Source organism: Emys orbicularis, chromosome 1 (assembly GCF_028017835.1).
Source record: "Emys orbicularis isolate rEmyOrb1 chromosome 1, rEmyOrb1.hap1, whole genome shotgun sequence".
NCBI classification, from domain to species: Eukaryota; Metazoa; Chordata; order Testudines; family Emydidae; genus Emys; species Emys orbicularis.
In genome coordinates, this window is record NC_088683.1 from 323,788,889 (window position 1) to 323,810,574 (window position 21,686).

The 21,686-nt window shown below is 41.0% G+C and overlaps 1 protein-coding gene across 1 annotated transcript in view; it reads left to right on the forward strand.

The window, feature by feature from the left end:
• The window catches only part of FLT3 (fms related receptor tyrosine kinase 3), a gene marked incomplete at its 5' end in the record, with an annotated part of 57,499 nt that overhangs the window by 11,174 nt on the left and 24,639 nt on the right, over positions 1-21,686 (forward strand). Inside the window, 8 exons of the mRNA XM_065413278.1 lie at positions 762-877; positions 6,035-6,152; positions 7,222-7,382; positions 9,296-9,435; positions 9,518-9,668; positions 12,976-13,144; positions 17,104-17,210; positions 19,973-20,084. Of these exons, the coding sequence (XP_065269350.1) occupies positions 762-877; positions 6,035-6,152; positions 7,222-7,382; positions 9,296-9,435; positions 9,518-9,668; positions 12,976-13,144; positions 17,104-17,210; positions 19,973-20,084 (1,074 nt within the window). The remainder of the gene's footprint in view (positions 1-761; positions 878-6,034; positions 6,153-7,221; positions 7,383-9,295; positions 9,436-9,517; positions 9,669-12,975; positions 13,145-17,103; positions 17,211-19,972; positions 20,085-21,686) is intronic.

Here is a 21,686-nt window from a genome sequence, read left to right on the forward strand (position 1 = left end):
ACCCAGAGAGCTGAGAATAGCTGGGGTAGGACCAGAGGCCTAGTGTAGATGATTCCCTTGCAGGGCGAAACCCATGGGATGGCCTCTTGGTGAGGAAATCTCCATGGGAATCCTGTTGCATGGGCCCCGATTCAGGAAAGTACTTGAGCACATACTAGTCTATCCCTATTCAGAACAGTACTTAAGCAGAACTTTGAATCCCACTTGGGATGAGTGCTTAAGTGCTGTCCTGAATAGGGATGATTACATGAAACAGGGCCATTGTCTATGAAAGCAATTTGGAGATTGAATGTACTGCATGTGTGTTAAGTACCACTAGCCTAGAATTCTGTTTGCATGGGTTAAGTGTAATGCCAGTGCATTCTTCAGCCCACTACCCTCGATCTCAGGGGTTCTCAACTTTTTACTTTCTGAGCCTCCCCCCTCCCTCCCCCAACATGCTATATAAACTCCACGGCCACCTGTGCCTGCATATAAAAGCCAGGGCCTGCTTTAGGGGGTAGCAAGCAGGGCAACTGCATGGGGCCCCAGGGCCCCCCCCGAAGCTAAGCTGCTCGGGCTTCAGCTTTAGCCCCGGGAGGCAGGGCTTAGGGCAGCGTGGCTTTAGCTTTCTGCTCTGGACCCCGGTGACTCTAATGCCAGCCCTGCTTGGCGGACCCCCTGAAACTTGCTCACGGCCCCCCAGGGGGCCTCAGACCACTGGTTCAGAACTGCTGCTCTATCTGACATGAATGTTCTCTAATGTATTTTCTGTTTTACAGATCTGTTGTTTCGCTGGCCTTTTCAAAAATAAAAGAAACTCAAGCTGGAAAATACACCCTTGCAGTTCAAAGTGAAAACAATAACTACACAATAATGTTTACAGTTCTCGTAAGGAGTAAGTATGTGTCAAAGCAAGGGGCTCAGTCTATCCATAGCTTGAGAAGGGGGAGGCTGAAACCTGTACATGACCAAGCCCTCTCTAAGCAGTGAAACTCTGTCAGTTCTATGAGACTTCCATGAGACTTCTCCCTTCCTCAATTGTCTCTCCTCCCTCTCTTTCAGTTCTTGTATTGTGGGCTATTTTCCTTGTCACTTATTTCATGTATGGCTGCCTCATTTCCCTTGGTTCATTGTGAAGGTTAAAACGGTTCTGAGTCACTACATGTTGTTAAAGATGACATGCAAAAGATTGTTTTTAAATGGGGCTTGGGCTTATTTCTCATTCTTTGTAATGTATTACGCACACACACACGCACACACGGACATGCACATGCACAAACACAAAACAAACTATATTAAAAGAACATTATTAAGATTGCAAAATCAAGCACTCAAAAGTTAGGAAATGCCAGTTTGAAAGTTACCTGTATAACCTTAATTTGCCCCCCCCCTTGTGCAAATGCATTATGGTACAGTCCTTAATTACATGATCCCCTGCCTCATTCAGTGCCCAGGATGGATGGTGCTCACTTAATGAACAGCTATTCAGTATTTGCTATCCTCATTGCAAAAGTGGCCCCATGCTTTATTTATACTATTCAAATGCTGCTCTGAATCTAGAATTACTAATTTCCTCATGGGCTTTTCTGTCTTGCTCATCACTATAGTATCTGAGAGAGTAACAAGTGTTAATTTATTTTCACAACACCCCAGTGAGGTGGGGGAGTATTATCCCCATTTCACAGATGGGGAACTGAGGCACAGAAAGATCAAGATAAAAAGCATCCACTAATTTTGGGTGCCTAATTTGAGAAACCTACAACCTGATTTTTCAGAGTTCTTAACATTACATAGTGCTTTACGTGTTCAAAACAGAACTTCCACTGATTTCAATTGTAGCTGTGAGTGCTCCATACTTTGCAGGATCTCAAGTTGGGCACCTAGAAACACACAATTAGTGACCACCTGTGAAAAGTTTGGTTTAAGTGACTTACCCTAGTCTCACCAGGCTCCTTGTCTCAATCTACTCCTTTCCCTACTCCCTGGGTGGGCTCTTGACCCGCTTTATTTTCAGATCAGATTCTTTCCTCCTCTGTGCTTCCTGGGTGCCAGCAGAGGGATCACTGAGAGAACCAGAGAGACAGGTTCCCTGCTCTCATTTTCAGTACCTTGAGCACCTGGCAGGAGCCATTACAGGGAAAGAGTGGCTTCACCCCTGTAACCCTGGCTTGCAGCATGCTCAGTCACTCTGTGAGAATGGTCCATGTGTACTCACAAGGAGCTGTGAGAGGCTGAAGCGTGCTCAGTGAAGACAGGATCTTCAGAGATTTTAACTGTAAACTCTAGTCTCCACTGAGCTTGTGTGAACTGGGATTTTTTATAGGGTTATAACTTGGCCAAATGTGGGTAGATTTTCAGAGGAGTGGCAAAAGGCACATCCCTGGCAAACCTGCCAAATTTCAAGTCTAAGCTCCCAAGCATCAGGGCACTAGAGATTTTTTTTTAAAAGTCACTTTTTTTTTTTTAAATGGACAAAACAGTGTATATTTCCCTAGCCTCGTTCTTAGAAAATGACTGAACTGTTTGGCTGAAATTAAAAAATCAGCCTGGGGCTGAATTCTCCCTTTGGCATAAAAAACTCTCCTGTCAACATAGCACTGTGCGCACTAGAGCTTATGTCTGTGTAACTTATGTTGCTCAGAAGGGTGGAATATTCACACCCCTGAGCGACATAGGTTTTGCCAACATAGGCAGTAGTGTAGACAGCCTTATAAGCAACAGGGTCTTATAATAGGTAGTGTCAGGCAACCTTTATAATAGGTGGCACTAACAGCCCTGTCTATAATAAAGAGGATCTAACAGGTTTTGTTGTTGTTTTGTTTTTAAGATTTTTTCTGCTTGTTTTTTGTCATAGAAATAGCAGGAATATCAACTCAATTCTTCCCTAGTTTTGTTGTAGGAATTTTGTTGTAATTTCACTTGTTCTCCAGTCATTAGAGTTTTCCACGCTAAACAGAACCTACCTTTCTAATATTAAAATAATGCAGATAAAAAAACATTTTAAAAAGAATCTTATACAGATTATAAAGACATAAGCAAACAACAACAAAATGCACAAACCCAATTTTTCCCTTTGCAAGTCGCCTTTAAGATACCTAAAGTATGAATCAGGAGCAACTGTCAGTCTTCTCATCAGAAATTTTATCTTCATAATCACAGTTGAATTTAAAACAAAATCAGTGTTTTCAGTTTTAAGTGAAGTCATCATCAGTCTTGGTGCAATAAACTTTCAAGCATAGTCCAAATTGGGAAGGTGGCGGGCTCAGGGGATTGGTAATGGTTTATGGAACTTTACATCTCTAAGTTACAGATTTATGGTGGTGAGGTATGAGAACTCATAGTTCCAGTTGAATTGAATGAAAGCTACAGGTGTTCAACACCTCTGAAAATCAGGCCCTAGATTACCCTCTGATTCCTACAGGCAGTTCCTTGAAGTCAGGGAGCTGACACATTTACCAGGTCAAGGTTGAAGAGCTTATACAATGAGGACCTTAGACAAACAGTTCTTTACTTTCCTCAAGCATTAAAATCACTTGAAAAAAATATTATAACAAACAAAATGACATAATATATAATGAACTGAGCAAAACAATTTGGCTTAGTGTTGTTAACAGCCTAAATATGAGGTATGGCAAAGCTCAAATATCCAAAGACCAAATTTTGTTCTTGAATGCCTGCGCATTGCTCTCATTGAAGTTATTGCTGTTGTTGGGAGTATGGGTATCTGAGGGTAGATTTTTTGCCTTCTGGTTTCATCTTGTACTTTGTTTATGCGTAATATAATCAGCCTTCTCAGTCTGACACCTGCTGTCATAACAAGAAATGTTGACTGGCTACTGCTTACATACATGTCTAAATCAGTGTTGGATTCTTACCTCAGGATTATTTAAAGTGACAGACTTGTTTGTTTTATACATCTATATACTATATATATACATCTATAACTCAGACATAAAATATATATAAATATATAAAAATAAAAAAAAGAACGAGGAGTACTTGTCGCACCTTAGAGATTAACAAATTTATTTGGACATAAGCTTTCATGGGCTAAAATCCACTTCATGAGATGCATGGAGTGGAAAATACAGTAGGATTTACATATATGTATATATACACAGAGAACATGAAAAGATGGGGGTTCCCAAACCAACTCTAATGAGACAAATCAATTAAAGTGGGCTATTATCAGCAGGAGTAAAAAAAACTTTTGTAGTGGTAATCAGGATGGCCCATTTCAAACAGTTGACAAGAAGGTGTGAGTAACAGTAGGGGGGAAAATTAGTATGGGGAAATAGTTTTTAGTTTGTATAATGACCCATCCACTCCCAGTCTTTATTTAGGCCTAATTTGATGGTGTCCAGTTTGCAAATTAATTCCAGTTCTGCAGTTTCTCATTGGAGTCTGTTTTTGAAGTTTTGTTGTTGAAGAATTGCCACTTTGAGGTCTGTTATTGAGTGACCAGAGAGACTGAAGTGTTCTCCGACTGGTTTTTGAATGTTATAAATCTTGACGTCTGATTTGTGTCCATTTATTCTTTTGCGTAGAGGCTGTCCGGTTTGGTCAATGTACATGGCAGAGGGGCATTGCTGGCACATGATGGTATATATCACATTGGTAGATGTGCAGGTGAACAAGCCCCTGAAGGTGTGGCTGATGTGATTACGTCCTATGATGGTGTCCCTTGAATAGATATGTGGACAGAGTTGGCAACGGGGTTTGTTGCAAGGATAGGATCCTGGGTTAGTGTTTCTGTTGTGTGGTGTGTGATTGCTGGTGAGTATTTGCTTCGGGTTGGGGGGCTGACTGTAAGCGAGGACTGGCCTGTCTCCCAAGGTCTGTGAGAGTGAGGGATCGTCCTTCAGGATAGGTTATAGATCCTTGATGATGTGCTGGAGAGGTTTCAGTTGGGGGCTGAAGGTGACGGCTAGTGGCGTTCTATTACTTTCTTTGTTGGGCCTGTCCTATAGTAGGTGACTTCTAGGTACTCTTCTGGCTCTGTCAATCTGTTTCTTCACTTCAGTAGGTGGGTATTGTAGTTTTAAGAACGCTTGATAGAGATCCTGTAGGTGTTTGTCTCTGTCTGAGGGACTGGAGCAAATGCGGTTGTATCTTAGAGCTTGGCTGTAGACAATGGATCGTGTGATGTGGTCTGGATGAAAGCTGGAGGCATGTAGGTAAGAATAGCAGTCAGTAGGTTTCCGGTATAAGGTGGTGTTTATGTGACCATCTCTTATTAGCACTGTAGTGTCCAGGAAGTGGATCTCTTGTGTGGACTGGTCCAGGCTGAGATTGATGGTGGGATGGAAATTGTTGAAATCCTGGTGGAATTCCTCAAGGGCTTCTTTTCCATGGGTCATCAATGTAGCGCAAGTAGAGTAGGGGTGTTAGGGGATGAGAGCTGAGGAAGTGTTGTTCTAAGTCAGCCATAAAAATGTTGGCATACTGTGGAGCCATATGGGTACCCATAGCAGCGCCGCTGACTTGAAGGTATACATTGTCCCCAAATGTGAAATAGTTGTGGGTGAGGACAAAGTCACAAAGTTCAGCCACCAGGTTTGCCGTGACATTATCGGGGATACTGTTCCTGATGGCTTGTAGTCCATCTTTGTGTGGAATGTTGGTGTAGAGGGCTTCTACATCCATAGTGGCTAGGATGGTGTTTTCTGGAAGATCACCAATGTATTGTAGTTTCCTCAGGAAGTCAGTGGTGTCTCAAAGCTGGGAGTGCTGGTAGCATAGGGCCTGAGGAGAGAGTCAATATAGCCAGGCAATCCTGCTGTCAGGATGCCAATGCCTGAGACGATGGGGTGTCCAGGATTTCCAGGTTTATGGATGTTAGGTAGCAGGTAGAATACCCCTGGTCGGGATTCAAGGGGTGTGTCTGTGTAGATTTGTTCCTGTGCTTTTTCAGGGAGTTTCTTGAGCAGATGGTGTAGTTTCTTTTGGTAACCATCACTGGGTTCACAAGTGTTAAAAGTGTCCTACACATTAGAAATATGGATACAAAATATTGCAGCATGTCTGAAAATATTTGCATTACTTTTAATAGGTAAACCAAGGAAGCCCTATTTTGTAAAAAGTGAAAACTTGGCCATTATAAACTGCACATCCGAAAGCTACCCTACACCAGATATTGAATGGTTATTTTGCAGAACACCTGATGACAGGTATGGTGCATATAATGCTACCTTTTTTTGTTTACTGAATTTTAAGGTGCAAGTCTTGATGTCTTCCTAAGCCAACAGACTTTATACAGCATGATGTATTTATTTTTGATGTGATTGAACCTGAACAACTGAAGGAGAACTGTGGAGTCAGATTTTCAAAGGAGAATGTAATGAATGCTCCCATAAAATTTAACACACACACAGTGTCCTCAAAAAACTACATGCAAAAATTGAATGCATGAGTGCAATGGGTGAATTCGAATTTTTGTATTAGCTGTAGTGTATTCTTGGAAAATTGGGCCAATGTATACTTTTGGAAACTTTAGGCACCCTGGTCTGAAAATTTTGGCCCAAGTCCAAGCATTTTCACTTGACATAGCTAATGAGTTAAATATATTTCTAACCCCATAGCCCTCTATTTTCCATTTCCCTAAAACCTAGCTATTTTGAGAATGAGTGGGGATTAAAGGTGGGAAGGGTGTCATCAGAAATTTTCTATCTAAATTTGCCTTTCATTGTAGCTTTAAGTTTTATGTATGATAAGTGGTTCTATTGGCAACATGAATATGTTCCAAGAAACATATCAGGTCATGAGTAAGTAAATTCAACCTTCAGTATGTTGTCATACAGAGTGCACATGTAACAGTGTGGATCTCTGTCCCTCTCGAGTGCCTGGACCACACAGGGATTTATGAGCCTTCAGCAGACTTCAGACTACCAGGACTGTGTCTTCTAGCTCAAGAAGTAGAGGCTCATAGTCCAACATCCTGGGTTCAGTGCAGTCCCAGAGATGTAGGGTGAAATCCTGGGCTCATTGAGTTTTGCCATTAACTTCAAAGGAGCCAGAATTTCACTCATAAAATTACAAACGTTTACACCTACCAGTATAAGCACGAATAGTGTATTCAGGTAATATCAGCTCATTCTGTTTATAATTTCCCTAGCTCCATTGCCCTTGTGTTTTGTTTTATAATCTCCACATTTTCTAGTTCCTTTTATTCAACTACAAAATATTCCAGTTTCCTTACTATTGTTCGTATTCAGTAAATAAATGTATGTGTAATTACAGTTGCATCCATACAAATCGTAAAGACAGTAAAAGAAATGGGAAAGTATATGGAGTACAGGAGGTGCCACGCGGATATTCAGCAAATAAGTTATTTCAAACAGACATACAGTGCTGCGCAACTAATGAGCTGGGCAGAGAATGCACCAAGCTGTATACAATAGGTAACATAACTATAAGATTTATTTAAATAGGGGCCTAATCCTGCCATTGATGTTAATTGCAACTATTCACTTCAGTAAGGTTTGCAAGACTGGGCTGTAAATTTGTCATCACTGGAATAAATATGTTTAGAGGCACATTACTAGGCAAAACTAATGTAATGCTGCTATATTTCTGTCTCATATTTATCTCCTAAATTCTAATGCTTATTTATAGTTAGGGCCCTACCAAATTCACAGTCCATTTTGGTCAATCTCATGGTCATAGGATTTTAAAAATAATAAATTTCACTATTTCAGCTATTTAAATCTCAGATTTCACAGTATTATAATTGTAGGGGTCCTAACCCAAAAAGGAGTTGTGGGGTGGTCACAAGGATATTGTAGGGGGGGTTGTGGTACTGCTACCCTTACTTCTGCGTTGCTGCTGGCAGCAGTGTTGCCTTCAGAGCTGGGCAGCTGGAGAGCAGTGGCTGCTGGCAGGGAGCCCAGCTCTGAAGGCAGAGCCATCGCCAGCAGCAGCACAGAAGTAAGGATGGCATGGTATGGTGTTGCACCCTTACTTCTGCACTGCTTCTGGCTGGGCGCTGCCTTCAGAGCTGGGCACCTGGCCAACAGCCACTGCTGTCTGGCCATCCAGCTCTGAAGGCAGCACAGAAATAAGGGTGGCAATACCACGACCCCCATAAACATGGGCGTCAGGTATAATAGGCCAGGGCTCGCTGCCACCAGACACCCGATTGCAGGTTTGGCAGGTGAAGTTTTTGCTTTATTATGCCTCATGCAGGTTCCGGGGCAGCTGAGAAGGTGGTATGTGCTATTCAGCTTCCCGTGTTCATCAGTAATCTCCCTGGACTCCAGAAAGATTACTGATGAAGTCAGGAAGCTAAGTAGCAGATACCGCCTCCTCAGCCACCCCGGAACCTGCATGGGGCATAATGAAAGCACAGGTTCTTCTTCAGGAAGAGACACTGCGTTTTTTTCTGGGTGGCTTGGGGCCTGGGGAGGAGAGGGGAGGTGCGGCTACGGCTGGCCCTGGGCTCCTCCAGGCAAGTGGGGGAGAGGGGACGACTTGGGCCTCATCTGGGTGAGGGGGGCCTCAGGGCTCTTCCAGGCAGATGGGGGTGGGGCATGTAGCTCCGGTTATAGGGGGCACAAAGGGTCTTGGGGCTCCAGCTGCAGGGGGTGGGGGGCTTGGGGCTCCAGCCGGGGGGGAGGGGGCAGAAGGGGTGGAGCTGGGGGCTAGCCTCCCTGAAGGGGGGCTCCACCCGCTACCCATGCCCCTAAAATAACCTTGCAATCCCCTTGCAATTCTCTTTTGGGTCAGGACCAATTTGAGAAACGCTGGTCTCCCCTGTGAAATCTGTACAGTATAGTGTAAAAGCAAACAAAAAAACAGATTTCATGGGAAGAGACCAGATTTCACGGTCCATGACGTGTTTTTCATGGCCATGAATTTGGTAGGGCCCTATTCATAGTACATTTAAAAACAAATTGTTGTGTTATTTTACATTTCATAAGTAACTGCTATTTTTTCACACAGATCTTTAACATCTACTTTTAATAAAAAATATTTTAAATTTTTTTTTAACACTGATAGTCAGTATTTTTTAATAAACTTACTTTGATTGGCTTAATTCTGTGCTGAATTGCACCCTGTGTGAATACACGGTTATTGCTGGATTTGAAAGTCAGGACAGAATTTGTTAGACTATTATAATTCATTTTAATGTTAGTTATAAATCTGGAAAAATAGTCTGTTTATCATTACAAATACAATAATAGATGCAAAACTATGGGTGCTTACAAATGTGAAAATGAGGTGTGGGAGGGAAGGAAAAGTTTAAATAAATAATTTTCCCCATAGTAAAATATAATTTCATTTGTTGTTTCACCGGTGTGTTTTCATTTTGCAGATCTAAATGAAAAACTTGGAGGATCTTTACCTGAACTCCTTCTTAAAGTTGGGGAGCCATTACTGATAAGATGTAGAGCTTTTTATGAAAACTATAAATTCAGATTGAAATGGCATTTTGAAAACAAAGAATTACAAGAGGTAATAAAACAGGATTCTTTTCACATACGTAATAATGGACAGTACCACACAATATTAAATACAAACCTTTATTAAAAACTAGGGGCACTGGTTTGAAGAAACAGATTATCAAGACTCCTCTATGGTACGGATTCTCTATGCATTTGCCTCATCAATGGGAAGAAGTGATAATGGACATTACACCTGTTCTTCCACAGAACATCCAAATAAAACAACTTTGGTTACAGTCTTAGGTAATTCAGATTCATGTTGTTAACTTTGTGCCATATTTTTCTTTTAGTCATTCAGCTGTTTGCTTGCATGTGTATACACTATGTTTACAGTTATTACGAAAAATCCTGTTTCTACTTGAAGTTGAAAATGGAGATAAACCAGAACTGGATTATCCATGTCCCTGCAGGTACCCCACAATCACACCTGCTCCCAGGTTATTTGCATTACTCCTCAAGGACAGTAGTTCTGGGAGTGACATCATGTGGCAGGGCAACGACTCACCGGCGCGGCGCCTCCTGCTGGTCATCTCAGGAATTAGCTCTTTCAGCCCAGAGCGCCCTCTACAGGCCGGTGTCTCACCTGCCCCTGGCCCCATGTCCCTCCCGGTGCCCTTTGCCCAGGGGTTCTGCCCACCACAGTACCCCCTCGCTCTGGGTCTTCCCCCCCCAGGGGAACCCCCAACTCCCTATCCCCACCTTGCCTCAGTGGCTACTGCCAGTCTCCATTTAGCCCCCACTCACTGGGGCAGATGGCAGTCTGTAAACCACTTATCATCGGCAAGGGAGGTTGGACCAGCTGTCGCTGCCTATTCCTGGGCTGCCCCTCTGCTGCCCTAGTACCCTTTTGTGGGCCCTTAACTCGGCCTGAAGCCTGGGGCTTCACTAGGTTGGAGCTCCCCAGCTCCCTCTGCGCTTCCCCAGCACTGCTCCACCCTAGGTACCCTCCTCAGCTTCCCAGGCAGCCAGGTCCTCTCTCTCTAGAGAGTTAGAGAGAGTGTGTGTCTGTCTCTGGCCCTCAGCCCTCTTATAGGGCCAGCTGTGGCCTTATTGGGGCATGTCCCCACCTGTGGCTGCTTCCCGCAATCAGCCTAGCATTTCTCTGCCCCAGCCCTCTCCAGGGCTGCTTTAACCCCCTCAGGGCAGGAGCGGGGTGACCACCCCGCTACACACCACCATAACATTAATTTGAAGTCTAGCCTACACAGTGTTGTCATCCTTTCAATATTATTTCCAGAAACAAAAGAATTCAAGATGGCAACTGCAACCATTTCAAAGGGAGACTGGGGATGTAAAATATTGGACCTATCCAGAGGGTTTCCAGATACCCAAAATTTCCTATAATTAAAACTTTCTGTGCAGGTTTCACCAATTATCCTTTAGAATTATCCTGTTGACCTTCTAACAAATACAGGAGATAAATTTTAAATTAAAATTCAGATTGTCCAGTTAAAATTTAAAAAGCCAGAATATGCAAAAGTTAAGGTTTCTAAATCAACAGTAACTTGGTCACATTGTATTTATGCAATATTTTATTCCTGTTTTTCTTGTTAAATATGTATCTTAATATTTAATAATTTGTGCTAGCAAATATACATAATACATATATAACAAATGAAACAAGCCTATGATCCTGAGAAATAAGGAGTCATTCAAATGGGAGTTCTCAATTTCTGAAATGCTCACATTCAGCTTCAGTCTTTTACTGAGCAAAACATTTTCCTATATCATGGTAACTAAATACAATAGACTGGCCACTCTGTTGTACTCAAAGTTTCTGAGTAAAGGAAGGAGAAATTCAAACCCAGCCTCTGAAGCTGCTTCTTACAGATGAGACAAGTCTCTCTTCGTCTTCTTCAAAGCTGGGGGATGGCCTAGAAGGACTGCATCCTTGGATCCCAAATTTTAACTATGGAGTTTTTTAAATGTAATGTTCCCATTCTTCACGCTGGAGCATCTCAACCCTGACTAATTCAATTTGTAGATGAATGAGGTGGATCCATTTCCTTCCTGGTAGTCTCAAAGTAGATATGCGCAGTATTATTGTAGGAAGAAAATACTTCAGCCAAAAAGCATAAATTGCTCTCTCTCTCTCTGCTCCTTTTCAAGTACGCCCGCTAATCTCACCTTTTTAATTTTAGCCTTATTCTCAGATTGTCAAGTGTGGCAGAGAGGTTTTTAAACACAGCAGAAACCAGGCCATTCACCACAGCTGCAGAGTTCTTCATGTCTGTTATTCTCACATCCAGTTTCTGGATGTTACCTGACATTTTGTTTTATCAGCATTGCATAAAGAATTCTGCGCATTATCCAGTCTTTGTTCCAGGAGAGATGAGCTATTTTAAAATAAATGGTTTAAGCTGCTGAATACCAGGTTCAAAGGTAAAAATAATTACAGAAACAAGAAAAGATCATATTCAGACTTAGGAGTTTAAACTTGACTCCCATGGCCCCTAAATAATTACACTTAATACACTTTGAATAGAAATCCAAAAACTGCCACACGTAAACAGAAAAAGGAACGGCTGTGAAGAGCACATCACTCACTCCTGCACTCTTTTCTTTCAGCTATAAGAGGAAAAACTGTTTTGTTTAAGCTCTTTTGTAGAGAAATGGTGTCACTTTATTTCAAGGTACTTGTAGGCAGTATGGAATTAGCTGTTAGACCCAATCTATTTGGATGATGCTCATAGCATAACTTCAAATGACTTTCCACCTGGAAAGATAAAAAATACTCCCCTTGGTCCCATTTGTACAGCCAAGATGTTTATAGCTCACAAAAATTGGAGAATTCACATAAAAGGAAGCATTTCTTGTTTTAAAGCATTGTCCGTTTTTATGGTTTATGTGGGAATTTCCACCCTATTATTTGCTAAATGAGGACTTCAGATAGAGAAAACTGTGCTTTACAGAGCATGTGGATGTGGCCAGAAGAAAACCATTTAAAAAGAAAAGCCCAAACCAGCACTATTTACTACAATTCACGTGTGTTTTTTTTTCTTTCTTTATGGACCTGATCCTAAGCCCACTGATGTCACTGGAAAGGCTTCCATTGATTTCTGTGAACTTTGGAGCAGGCCCTGTGAGATGTAGCCATCAAGAGATGCTTACACTGGCAGTGATGTATTACTTTATATTTTATAAATCTTAAGTTATTAACATTTGGAATAAGTATTTACAATTGAGTGAAAGAAATTTACACAGGATAATCACTGTAGTCGATTCAAAATGACTTGCAGGGCAGAAAGATGGATGAGTTCCTGTATTTTTAAAGGTCTTTGAGTCTTTTATTAACCAAGCCAATCAGATTGGTTCATTCAAAGACAGAGCATTTACACATAGACTGGAGTGGAACATCAGGACAAAACCTGCATGTTATCACCCAGTATTACACCTGATCTTTTTGTAGATGAACAGAATGGTCACTAGTGATTTTATGACCAATGCATTTATAACTTGCAATAATAAATGCGAATAAAAATGTGCACATTTTCAAATTCCTTAATTAAATGGCACCTTTTATAACAGAATTTTAATATTTTGTTTACAGAAAAGGGATTTATAAATGTAACTGACTCAAGAGAAGATTTTGAGATTGATCTGTTGGAAAAGTTTTGTTTTGAAATTAAACTTAAAGCATACCCACCAATTAGATGTATATGGATTTTTTCCCAAAAATCATTTCCTTGTGAGCAAAGATACAATGCGGATGGATACAGGTACTTAACTATTCTGAATATTTGTCTGTTATAGTTTGTATAAATACTTATTTTATTTTTTGTCTTTTAAAAAATAGAAGTATTTGTTCATTTTTTCTTTTAACATGTAGAGTGTGGCTTTTGTTTTTAAGTTAAATGTTATTTTTAAAATATAAATAGATCGAGATATTGGTAAAGCAGTGTTACCAAAGTGTTCTGTAATGTTATTCGAGTCTTCAAGAGCAAATCATGTAAATATCTTGTGTTATACATTTGATTAGTCTTGTGTGTTATAACAAATACTTTCCTAAATTATGCACATAACATACCTCTTTCAATTATTTTGTTATATCCTCAGAAAACTCAGTTTCTTGATCTTAGACATAATTCTTCTTTTATGAACCCATTCCAATCATCCATGACTGAATTATAACCTTCTAGGTGTTCCCTTAGTCTTATTCCATTCTTAGTTCATGTTCCCAGTATCTTTCAGGCTGCTAAAGCCAAGCTTATTGGCACGTAGTTTCCTAGACCTTTAGTAGATCCCTTAGGCCTTCTCTACATTACAGAAATTTTACTAGCTGTCCAATTCACAGATTTTTCCCATGTTACAAAAGAGGTTTTGAAAAAAATGTGTTAACTATTTTTTCTGCTACTTCCTAAAATAAAGTTCTGGCATGGATTCTGTCTAGTCCTAACGATGTATCCATTCTCCAGCCTAATTTCTTGATATCATTATCTAATTCCTTCTGAATTTCCTTTCAACTTTGCAAACTAAAGTCATACAGCATTCTAACCTCTAACTTTGTGAAAAGTCAGGCAAAAAGTTAACGTTTTAGCAGTGTTAACTACTATTGTCTATGCCTGGCCTGTGCCAGGTCTGAGGACATAATGCTCCTGTGCTGATTTCTTGTTCCTCATATTCTTAAAACATTTAATTCTTTGCTTAAAACTCTGTTGCAAACTTGCTTTCACTTTTTAGCTTTGCTTTCTTTATCGTTTTGTTACACTTCACTTTAGTCTTAAGCCTTTTTGGTCCTATTTTGTAACAGACCTGACTATTCATCTGAATCAGATTGGTTATTTGGAGTCAGACCTTCACATGGTACAGAGACAGCACAGATCATCCTGGTAAATGATCTTCTCCTGGCAATGGAGGCAAGAGATCTGTCTTTGTTGATAACGTTTGTTTTGTCAGCAGACTTTGGTAGAGTTGATTACTGGGTCTTGGTGACTAATCTGCAGTCCCTGGTGTGAGTAGGCTGATCTGTTCTTCAGTGGTTAAGATCATTTCTGGAGATGAGCTTGCTAAAGGTAGTCATGAGCATTTACTCATCCTTGTCCCAGAGATACCACTTACATGCTGATAATACTCAGCTTATTTACTTTCCAACTATTGCAGACTGTCTCCTAGCTGTCTATTTGTCTGGCAGACAGTTGTGTTTGGAGGACAGACAGTTGATTCAACCCAGATAAGAGTAAAGTGATGCTGATGGGCCAAAAATAGTATTTTGAGGAACTCTGAGATGGTTTAGGTAATTCTGATTTACAGGAGGGTGGGGTCACCACTTGATCTCAGGAATATAGAAGTCGCTTTAGATTGCTTTTTCAGTATGGAAATGCATGTTGCTATCCAGGGCCGGCTCCAGCATTTCTGCCGCCCCAAGCAAAAAAAAAAAAAAGCCACGATCGCGATCGGCGGTGGCAATTGAAAAAAAAAAAAAAAAGCCGCGATTGGCGGCGGCAGTTCAGCGGCAGGTCCTTCGCTCCTAGAGGGAGTGAGGGACCTGCTGCCCCCGAATTGCCGCAGGTGCCGCCCCTCTCCCTTGGACGCCCCAAGCACCTGCTTGTTAAGCTGGTGCCTGGAGCCGGCCCTGTTGCTATCATACTCCAGAGTGGTGACCACCAACTCCAACTTCTGTGAAAAGCCCACCCTTTTCTGTCTATTGCAGGCTTGGCTTTGCTTGTTCACACCGTAGTCACTTCAGGCAAGATTCTTGTAACTGAGTCCTAGTCAAGCTGCATCAATTACAGGACATAGCTGCCCAGGTGCTCCATGCATAAAACCCAGGGAATAAGTTTTGTTTAAATGTTGTTTTTAAAAAGTTTTCATTTACAGCATCCCAGATAGTCATATTTAGCGCTTTAGATTTTCAAAGCACTGTACAGATTTCAGCCAACACAATGCCCTGTAAGAAGGCAGGTAGTTAAGTATTATTATTGTACCCATTTTGCAGATGGGTTCAATGGACAGAAAAGTAAATAAATTTAAAAATAAATATGCAATCACATTCTATAGCACCGTTTGATTTGTTATTTTCAGCTTTGCATGTTTCGGTTTATGGTTGAGTAATCATATCTCCCATCACTTCTACTTTGCTCCTTTCATATCCTTTTTATTGATTTTATTTCCTTTTTTGATTTCTGTTATATCCTTATCAACTTGTTCCTCCTTATTGCATTTTATAATAAATTTGTACTATGAACTTTGCTCCTTAACATTTAATTTCATGCTATAAAAAATTTGGCACCATCTTTAGTTCCTCTAAGTGCTAAGAGCAACAACAGGTTCTTTCAGACTTTCTATTTTCTGTTCTCTCTTTATAAAACAGACCATATCTCTGTGCTTAGCACACTGCTGCTTTTCACTTCCTTACTATGGGTGAATCAATTCCATGAAGGCAAATGCTCTCATGTACATCTTGTTCTCTCACCTTTTCTTGTGCTTACATGCAGACACCCAAGAAATGACTCTTGAAAGGCTCTTCTTATTTCTTTCCCGTGACTAGCGATTCTTGATGTATCAATGTTTGGGTGCCCAACTGGAGACACTCTAAAGAGGGCTTGATTTTTAGAAAGTGCTGAGCACCTAGACATCTATCTTTCTATCACCTATAATGTCTTGAAGGTGTCCCAGTTGAGCACTCTACAACTGAGGCACTCAAAATCAATAATCATGAATGGAAATCTTGGCCTCAGTCAGCAGGCAAAATGACACTTCTCTTTAGTGTGAATTTTCTTGCTTTAGAGCCACAAATGGATAGGCTGGCTTCATAACTGTGTTATGTGTCTTGTCTAATAAAAGCTACTTAGTTTCCCCCCGCCCCCCATCTCTAGGTTTCTTTTTCAGGGCTGACTGTTTCTTTCTCCTGTACACCTACCTGCTGATTCTGGCTGTTTTTTCTCTTCTGACTTATAGATTTTCCTCAGATGCCTGCCCTCTTTACCCCTATTCACTGACTGAAACTCTTCTAGCCAAAAAACCTTATTCCCTTAAGTCAGGACATCTGTACCTTAGATCAGGGGTTCTCAACCTTTTTCTTTCTGAGGCCCCCCAAACATGCTATTAAATACTACATGGCCCACCTGTGCCACAATAACTGGTTTTCTGCATCTAAAAGCCAGGGCCGGTGTTAAGGGGTAGCAAGCGGGGCAGTTGCCCAGGGCTCCATGCCACAGGGGGCACCATGAAGCTAAGTTGCTCAGGCTTCTGCTTCAGCCCCAGGTGGCGGGCCCCAGGGCCCCACGCTTCACCCCCATGCAGTGGGACTTCGGCTTTCTGCCTTGGGCCCCAGCAAGCCTAATACTGGCCCTGAAACCTGCTCATGGCCCCCCAGGGGGCCCCAGACCCCTGGTTGAGAACCACTGCCCTAGAGCAGCAGTAATTATATGCAAGGAGCATCTCCCTTAAGTACTCTTCTAACACTGATGAACCAACAAAAGTTCCCTCTCAAATCTGACAACAATGCAGACAAAAATAAAACAATCAAATGAACAGATTTGGGAATCACTCCCATTTCCTTTCATTACAGCACATAGAGAATATAATTATGTCTGGAGACTGGTTTTACATTTCTTTATTCAGAAAAAAATTATTTTGGATTCTTTGTTAATGACTTGATTTTTAAAAAAAATATTTGAATCTTGACTACATGTAATCTGTAAATGTGCTTAAGCATTTCCCCCCCTTTTCTCAACAGCATTTCTTCAAGGTTCTGTGATCATAAGTATCAGTCAGGGGAATACGTATTCTATGCAGAAAATGATGATACATATGTGAATAAAACAATGATGTTGTATGTGAAACGTAAGTAAAAAAATGCACAGGTTTGATTAAATCTATGGGTGAGAAATCCTGACCCCTTTGGAATCAATCAATGGAATTTTTGCCATTGACTTCAATGGGACCAGGAATTCACCCAATAGGTTATTTCTTTCCCACCCCTCTTTCATCCTACCAAAAAAAACCATTAACAATTTATCACCTTGTAGATCAGGAATTTTTCGGATAGTAAGAGTGAACTATAACTAGTTGTCAAATATATTAGACAATACAAAAAAGCAAACTGTTTTTACGAGGGAAAAAAAGGTTGGGTAAGTGGGAATTTTGAGATTTAACCAATAGTAAGGCTGCTTGCTAATGTCTTCTGTTTCCTAACGTCTCTCATCTAACTGTGTTTTTATTTGTGCCTCTCATATACAAGTCTGTTTTTCTTTCTACCACCTATTTGGGAGATTTTTTTTGACTTGCATATTGCAGATTTTGGAGTACAGTAAGGGTACATCTACATTGCAATTGGAGGTGTGATTACAGCTCAGGTAGGCATACCTGTGCTAGCCAGCACAGCTAAAAAGAGCAATGAAGACACAGTGTCAGGGACCCCAGCTCTTCACTACTACTTTTAGCAGGCTAGCTAGATCAAAGCTAGCGTGGGTAGGCCTACTTGAGCTGCACGCACACCTCTGACTGCAGTGTAGACCTACCTCAGATAGTTTGAGTCCCAGTGAAATATTGAAAACTAGATACCTGTCCTGAAAATATTACTGCAATGATAGTTGTCATCAAAATGGGAAAGGTTTAAAAAAGCAGGAGGGGGGAAATAATGTAAGCTTCTGTCAGAATTTTTTCACACTCCTCATATAGCAGCTGCTGTCATGTGCTTCTGATATGTCGACACTGCCTCGCAGTTTGGACTACAGGGGTGTGAATAGCAGGGCATGCCAAAGTGCTGCCCTGGTAACTCCCCCAGGTAGATGCTGCGGGTGTGAACTAAAAGGTTCCTAGTTCTGATTAATGTAATCCTGTTTAAAGAGGACTGTGGTAATGCGAACTAGGAACTTTTTAGTTTGCACCCACAGCATCCACACAGGGACCCTAGAGCGCAGCACCTTGGTACACACTGCTATTCACACCCCGTAGTCCAATCTGCGGGGCAGTGTAGACATAGCCTCACAGTTTCTTGTTTCATTCTCACTGAGCACTCTCTAGGCCTTGTACACCTGTAACCTTCACCTGTTTTGCACCAATAGAGCTCCACGGATTTCAATAGAAGTACTCCTGATTTACACCAATGTGAGAGGAGAATTGGGTCCTATGTGACTGGATTGTTAACTAGAAATCCCCAAGCCCTATAAAACCTAGCAGAAAATACTGAAGAAATCTCAGCCATCAAATATGATCAGGAAATAGCCTTTTACAAAGAATTCCTACCTCTAGTGTGCCACCAACAGTGTGGACAAAAATAGAGCAAGAAAATGAAAACTTCTTAAGAAAACTACAGTGGGCAGGCACCAACTGAAATACAGTTACATTACTTCAAAAAGGCAAAATAGTTTTAATCCATGAGAGTGGGATAGAATGATATGAGAAAATTCACTCATTAGGTATAACTTGCCAGACCCTGCTTGTGGCTTCTTTATGCCATTCACGAGTTCACAACATTCATCCCAGAACCCTATGATGGGGTGTATAACCCTCCCCTAGAACTAAAGATGTTAAAGAGCAACTCTGGGTCCAGATGACCCCGCCCAGCCTCACCTGCAGAGCATGCTCCAGATGGAGATGGAGCTTAAAAGAAAGTCAGACAGCTTAGAAGGGGACTAACAAGGCAGGTAGCTCCTGAGAAGGGATGCTGCAAAAGCCATTCTTGGAAAAGGGGTGCCTACCGGTTGCACCCAGACAGACAGGAGGGGCAGTTAGTACCATTTTTCCATTACCTATTTGCTACAGACTGCAAAACTTGGCCAATAGAGTCAGGGGTAGGAAGTGGCCCAAGGAGGGCAGTGTTAAGGTGCTCTTGGGTGCCAGATCCCAGTGGAGTGGGAGGGTCTGGGCTCCCCTACCCCGCCCCTCTCTGCATTAAGAAGGGACTTACCCCGTGATACTTCCAACAAGCGCTGACCATCACAAACCCATGAACATTTAGTACCTGTTAGTGCTGCACTATCATGTGTTATGTGTTGCATCCAGTATTTTTTGTTGAAAAAAATCTTAGCTTTGCTACATGTTAGTAATATCATGTCATTGCTTTACATTAACTGTCAACAAAAGAAATGCTCTTCAGTGAGAGTTAGGCAATCAGAATTTGCCTTTTCACGTGTAGCATAGTTTGGAGGAATGATTGTCTTGCGGTTGGGAGTCAGGAAGTTCTGAGTTTTAATCCTGGCTCTGCCACTGATTCACTGTGAGACCTTGGGTCAATTACTTCACTTCCCTGTCTCCATTCCATTATACATAGAAAGGAAATAACAGTACTTACCTATCACAGGGGTGCTATGGAGATTAACATGGCCCCTGATGATGGGATGCTTTATAAATACCTAAGTAGATTTTTATCACTTTGGGTGTGGTGTAACCATAGGTGCTGGAACTTGGGGTGCTGGGGGTGCTGCTGCACTCCCTGGCTTGAAGTGGTTTCCATTATATAGGGTTTACAGTTTGGTTCAGTGGCTCTCGGCACCCCCCACTATACAAATTGTTCCAGCATCTCTTTGTGTAACCCTATAGACATAACTGTATTATTGACTAAAGTATTATATCAAACTTTTTTTGTGATATGTTTGTTACAGGGAAACCTGAAGTAACAATACAGTCAACATCAAAAGATATTTCTTGCTTCTCTGATAGTTACCCTGCACCATCTTGGACCTGGAGGAAATGTCCAGGACCCGATTCTTCTAAGTAAATAAAGACATTTTCTGCCCTTTTTTTTTTATTTCTATATTCTTATTTGTGATGTTTCTTTGGCTAAATAAAGACTAGCCAGTGACTAGGATACTGTAAGATGAACTTTGGGATACATGTAAAATAATAGTCTGGTACAGGGATGAATCAGACTAAATTAGAGTTTTTCCTTGACTTTAATAGAAGCAACATCAGGCCCATAAGCATGTGTATCTGAAGCTCTTTATATTGAAATAAACACAGCTGTGTCTAGAGCAATAGTTAGACATTAATTTAATTGCACAGTGTCCCAGTATGAATACTGGATTCCATATAAGCTTTCCTTGGTGCATTTAGTGGTCCTAATGAATCAAAGTATCAGGACCAGTGGATTTGCCAGGGAATACATCAAAGTGTCAAGATATTCTTTTGGTTTATCTAGCCATTTCAGTACCTGGAAGTGCATTGAGGATCTGATCTAATGCTCAAGGAAGTCAATGAGTCATTCCATTTACTGCAATGGAGATTGAATCAGGCCCTAAAACTTCAAGGTACCAGGGTGTTTCTTGCACTGTGTCGACATTACTTTACTCATTCTAAAAAGCTCATTCCAAAAATAATCCTACATTCAAATTAAGGTACCAGGTCAAATATATTAATGGAATGTTATGAATGAGATTTAAAATATTTTAGAAAGTTGTTTTTAAATATTATGATATTTTTTCTATCCTTGCATCCAAGTCCACTTCTTTCTATGAGTCTAATTGTACAGAAATCAAAAGGAGAGGAAAACATATAACTGGTAAATTTAAAATATTTCTTAAAGTAGCTTTTCATATATAAAATGCTGAGACTCTAAAACCCAATGTCTTGGGAACATGTAGGTCTAGAAAAAGTGTTGTGTGTCCCATTAAAATGTGGCAATCTCCTCTTTCCTTTGGTATAAAATTCCTCTTTCTAAATATTAGACTTAAATTTTGCTTCTCATTTGGGACTGAATGTTTTCCATTCTAAGCCTTAATCAAGTGTAATTTTGAGGAGGAAACTGTATGCGTTAGAGGAAAGACATAAACATTCTTATGGCAGGTTAATCTTTTCAAATGGCAGCTATTTTGAAGCTTCTGAAAACTCTGGAGGGTTTGAAGTAGCCCCAGCGGAAATGGATTAGTGGGCAGAGTGATGGAGAAACAGTCAAAGTGAAACCCAGATGGAAGGCTGGGAGCAGAACCTGGATAATATCCCTTGAATTTATTTATTTAGAGTCATAGGGCCAGCTCTTCAGCGGACGTAAACGTGCATAGATCCACTGGAAGCAACAGAGTTATACTGATTTGCACCAGCTCAGGATATGACCATAATATACAAAAAAATACCTATCCTTGGCTCTAGATGCCTTTACCAAAATTAAAAATTAAATCTAATGAAAAGAAAACCCAGCATCTCCTCCCAACCCCCACAATAATAATAAGAACTTAAGAACAACCATACTGGGTCAGACCAATGGTCCATCTAGCCCAGTATCCTGTCTTCTGACAGTTGCCCATGCCAGGTGCCCCTAGGATGACCAGATGTCCTGATTGTATAGGGACAGTCCCAATTTTGTTTTTGTTTTTTTCTTAT